The sequence below is a fragment of the Fukomys damarensis genome, unplaced genomic scaffold, assembly GCF_012274545.1.
Source record: "Fukomys damarensis isolate Sample0158 unplaced genomic scaffold, DMR_v1.0_HiC HiC_scaffold_15, whole genome shotgun sequence".
NCBI lineage: Eukaryota > Metazoa > Chordata > Mammalia > Rodentia > Bathyergidae > Fukomys > Fukomys damarensis.
Genome location: NW_022900927.1, coordinates 22571818 through 22575901, shown reverse-complemented (window position 1 = coordinate 22575901; position 4084 = coordinate 22571818). Strand labels below are relative to the sequence as shown.

Genomic DNA, 4084 nt, shown 5'->3' with positions numbered 1-4084 from the left:
TTTTTTTTTGAGTAGGGATAGAACTCAGGGCCTTGGGTTTGTGGGGCAGTGATGCCCGCAAACTAAATCCCCAATAGCCTCAGTCTCTTCAGTGGCTGGGATTACAGGTGTGGTCACTGCACCTGGCCTCTCTGAATTCTTTTTTTTTTTAGTATCAGGGATCAAACTCAGGACCTTGCACTTGTGAGGCAGGCAGCAGAACTACTGAGCTAAATTCCCAGCCCATCTCTGAAATCTTTCTAGTTCCGACTATGGAGTAATTTTGGAGTAAGCTCTGTCACATTATTGTGCTTCTGAACTGAGGAATTCAAGTTTTCTACTCACCTCAGAGCACGACACATCAGGGGGGCCCTGGCTTAGTGCCGTCCTCCTCTCCCCAGCCCAGCCCAGCGGAGGTCCTCAGGTTCCTCTGCATCAGTCCCTGCTTGCTTCCACCACACAGAGTACCACCTGCTCCACCCCTTCTCAGGGCTGCCCTGTATCTCTGACTACACCACTGGACTTTATGTCTTGGATTCCAGTCTCTGTCTCCCTTAAGGAACTACTTAGGAACTACTGCGTCTTAGGAAGGCTAGACTCAGCAGAGAATCATTCTGAGGAAGGGAAGGAGTCTTCCATGCGGAGGATCAGGGCAAGGGGTTGGAAGGGGTTGGGCGCTCTAACCTGCAGGAAGGAGAGGTCAGCATTGTGTCCGGTGAGCACAATCTCAAGGTTCCCCATCACCACCTCACACCTCTCGTAGAGCTTGTGCAGTGTTTGGTACTGGTTCTCAGCATCGCCAGTCACACTCAGTCCGTTCAGAGTCCCAGGACACACTGTTCAAAATGGAGATAAGTAAGAGTGGCAGACTGCTGGGCACAACTTTTCTACCACCCCGAAGAGCATCCCTCTTTGTTGCCCTCTTCCAGAAACATTCAGCAGGACCAGAAGGCAGCTGCCTCCAAAGCTCCCCAAAGAGGAGTAAACAGTGACACCTACCATAAAGTAAAGGAAGCCTCCTCCCTTCTCACAGGGTTCCTACCACCCCCTCAATGGGAAGTGAAAAGGTTGCCTTTGTCACCGGGACACACCCTCTTAGGGCTCTTTCAGGTGCTACTTTGGGGACTAAGGGGTTAACCCAGAAGGAAGACAGAGGGAACTTTTTCCCCTCCCTAGAAAGAAGTCAGGCAAGGACCACAACTTTGATTACCCTCACTCCCTCTTAGTCAGGGCACTTACTTCTCTGCCCCCATCCTGCCCCTCTCTAGGCCCCGGGATAAATGTCTCTTTGGGGCTAGCACACAGCCCCTATTGTGTCTGGAAGGGTGGGATGGGACAGAGGGTGGGGGCATCGCCTGGGGCCACCCTTCGGCCCACAATGAGGCGATTCTATCCAGGAGGAGGGGGTGCCCCACCCTGTCCCAGACACCCCATCCTCAGCAGCACCCCCCTCTGCCCTGGAACCCTGGGCTCAGACAAGTGACCTCACTGGAGGGGGGAGCTCCAGTAGTAGTGGGGTCAATGAGAGCTTTGTCTTTAACACTGGAAGATAAGGAGCTGGCAGCCACCCCCCCCCTTCCTAAATTTTGGCTTCCTTTCTCACTCCCTTCCCCTAGCCCAACACACTCTGCTCCCTCAGCACTACTCTCTAGCCCTAGAGTGGTTTTCACCAAACACAGAAGCCAGGAAGGAAACAGCAGCAAGCCCCTCATTTCTAAACTCTCGGCCAATTTCAGTGTGAGCAGAGACTCATTAAGAAGGCCTGACGTGGGGGATCATCACCGGCACTCTACTTGGGGGAGGCCTAGACCCCAGGCCCTGGAGAAGAGGCAGAGGAAGGAGGCACCTCAGGCTCTCACTTTCCTCTGTACGTGTGGAGGACAATGGGCTGTGGGAAGTCTTGGATCCTGAAGCTCTACCCTGTTTCTTGCCCTTGTGAGTAGGGTGCAGAGGAGGGGGGTAGATACCACCTGTTCCAACCACCCTTCCCTGAGGCAGGGGCAGCTCTGTGGGAGGCAGACGTGCCCAAGAAAAGGGAGGGAGAATGAGAGCCTCCTCTTGCTGAATACTCCCTTGGTCAGACCTCTTGGCCTCTGAGGGATCCCCTTCCCAGTCACTTCCAGTGAAGGGGCAAACACGCTGGGTCCCAGCGAAACCTGGGAAGGTTAGTCATTTCTGGAGTGGCCCCACCCTAACCCCTTTCCTGGAAGGACACCCCCTCTTCCAAGTTAAGGCGCCAACCCTTTTCCCCAGATAAAGGAGGAGCCAAGATTTCTGTACCAGGAAATGGTATGTGTGCGTGCGTGCAAGCGTGTGTGTACACACACACACACACTACCCAAGACACAAACACAAATATGTACACAGCTCCCCTGCTGACCCAAAAATCTAACTGGTCTGTCCTTGGGATCCTTAACACCAAGTACTCCAGGTGGCCCCGCCAAGGCCACCTGGCCATAAATACTGGTTTGGACTTTGTGTCTGTGCTTGGAAGGCAAGAGTGTCACAGGTCCCATTCCCTGCCACCCTGAGGGTGAAGTCCACCTTTCATAAGTGAGGGCAAGGGGTCTGGGCAGGGAGGATATACAACACCTCTGGGGAGGAACCAGGTGACTTGGGGAACAGGGAAGGGGGATGAGAATTACAAAAATCCCTGCTGTGCCCAGGAAACAGGAATGTGGGGGAGGGAGGCAGTGTCAAAGACCCTCCTTATGCGGAGTGCACTGGGGGTAAGCAAGAGCAAGAATCCCAAGCCCCTCCTCAACCAGAGGCGTCCCCTCCCATCCTCTACCCCATCACAGCCAGGACAAAGGGGCTATAGAGGGCCTGAGACAGGGCCGGATGCCTAGAGACTGCAGGACCCAGATAAAGTGTAGAGACCCAACCATGCCTGCCTCCTGCCTGTCTCAGGGAGGATGTCAAGAATCTGGGACTCCTGGGATCCCGGTTGAAGATTCTAGGGTTCTGCGTGGGACAGTGACATAGTCACTCCACTGGCCAATCCCACTCCAGTCAGCAGACCACCCCCCTCCACCAGCTGGGAGTTTCATATCTCAAGATCCCAGGAGCTAAATTTAGGCCCAGCAACTGTGGGGAACCACAGGTGGTTTCTCTTACTCCCACCCTGGGGAAGGGGCCCTGGCTGTGCCAAACTCCAAGCTGAGATCTGGGGGGATGGGAAGAGATCAACAGGACTCTGATCCCACCAAGGCCAGCACCCTTCAGGTGTCCCTGTTCCCACAGACCCCCAAAGGTGTGGGCTCAGACAGATGGCATGGGAGTGGGAGGTGGGATGATGGTGAGGCGCAAACTGGAACCAGTCTGGAGCTAAACAATAAACACACTGGGGGAGGGGCAGGCACAACTTCCTAGAACAGGTGTTTTAAGGTGGGAGAGGTGCCTGCCTGGCCCTCAGATTGGGGTGAGAAAAGATAGGAGAAATAAAGTCTTAATGTCCTTTCCCCTTTGGAGCTCTTGGCTGTGCGTAGTAGATGTTCAGTAAATATTAGTTGAATTGACCTGGGTCAAGTTGACAAAGAAAGGCTGGTCAAGTTGGGCCCAGCCAGCTTTGTTTTCAGGTAAAGCGAACAGCCAACCCCTGTTGGGCCTTTCACCCTGACGTCCCCTGGACTTGGCCCTCTGGTTAATCTCTACCCTCCCCAGGGCAGGCCCACTCACGGAAGAGGAGGTGCCATTCCTGTTTTTCCAACATCAGAAAACAACAACCTTTCTCTCGCCCTCCCACAGCTCCGCCCCGTCGGCAAAACATCGAAACTAGGGGTTGCAGAAATCCTGGGTGGGGTAGGAGTCTGGGGGCAAAGTGTGCTCCTCCCGCCAAGATCCCCACCTCCGGCAAACTCCTCGTGTATACAAAACCTCTGTCCCCGCTCCGATCCCTGCAAGGCCCCTCAACCTCACCTGCGGAGACCAATTTGCGCGGGTCTGCGACGCCCTGGGAAGGGACGGCGCCGGGGAACGCAGAACCTGCCGGACCGCGCCAAGAACCCGAGCCTCACCCTCCTCTCCCGGTGCTCCCAGCCCACCGTGGGTCGCAGCCTCAGCCCCACAAGCCGGGGCCCCTGTCGGCGTCCCCGCGCCACTTACC

The 4084-nt window shown here is 55.3% G+C and overlaps 1 protein-coding gene across 1 annotated transcript in view; it reads right to left on the bottom strand.

The window, feature by feature from the left end:
* Nucleotides 1-1237, bottom strand: part of Erbb3 (erb-b2 receptor tyrosine kinase 3) — a 17089-nt gene extending 15852 nt beyond the window's left edge. Inside the window, exons 1-2 of the mRNA XM_010644715.3 lie at nt 1219-1237; nt 664-815 (exon numbers count right to left, since the gene is read on the bottom strand). Coding sequence (XP_010643017.2) covers nt 664-815; nt 1219 — 153 coding nt within the window. The 5' untranslated portion in view covers nt 1220-1237. The remainder of the gene's footprint in view (nt 1-663; nt 816-1218) is intronic.
* Between the last annotated feature and the right edge of the window lie 2847 nt (nt 1238-4084).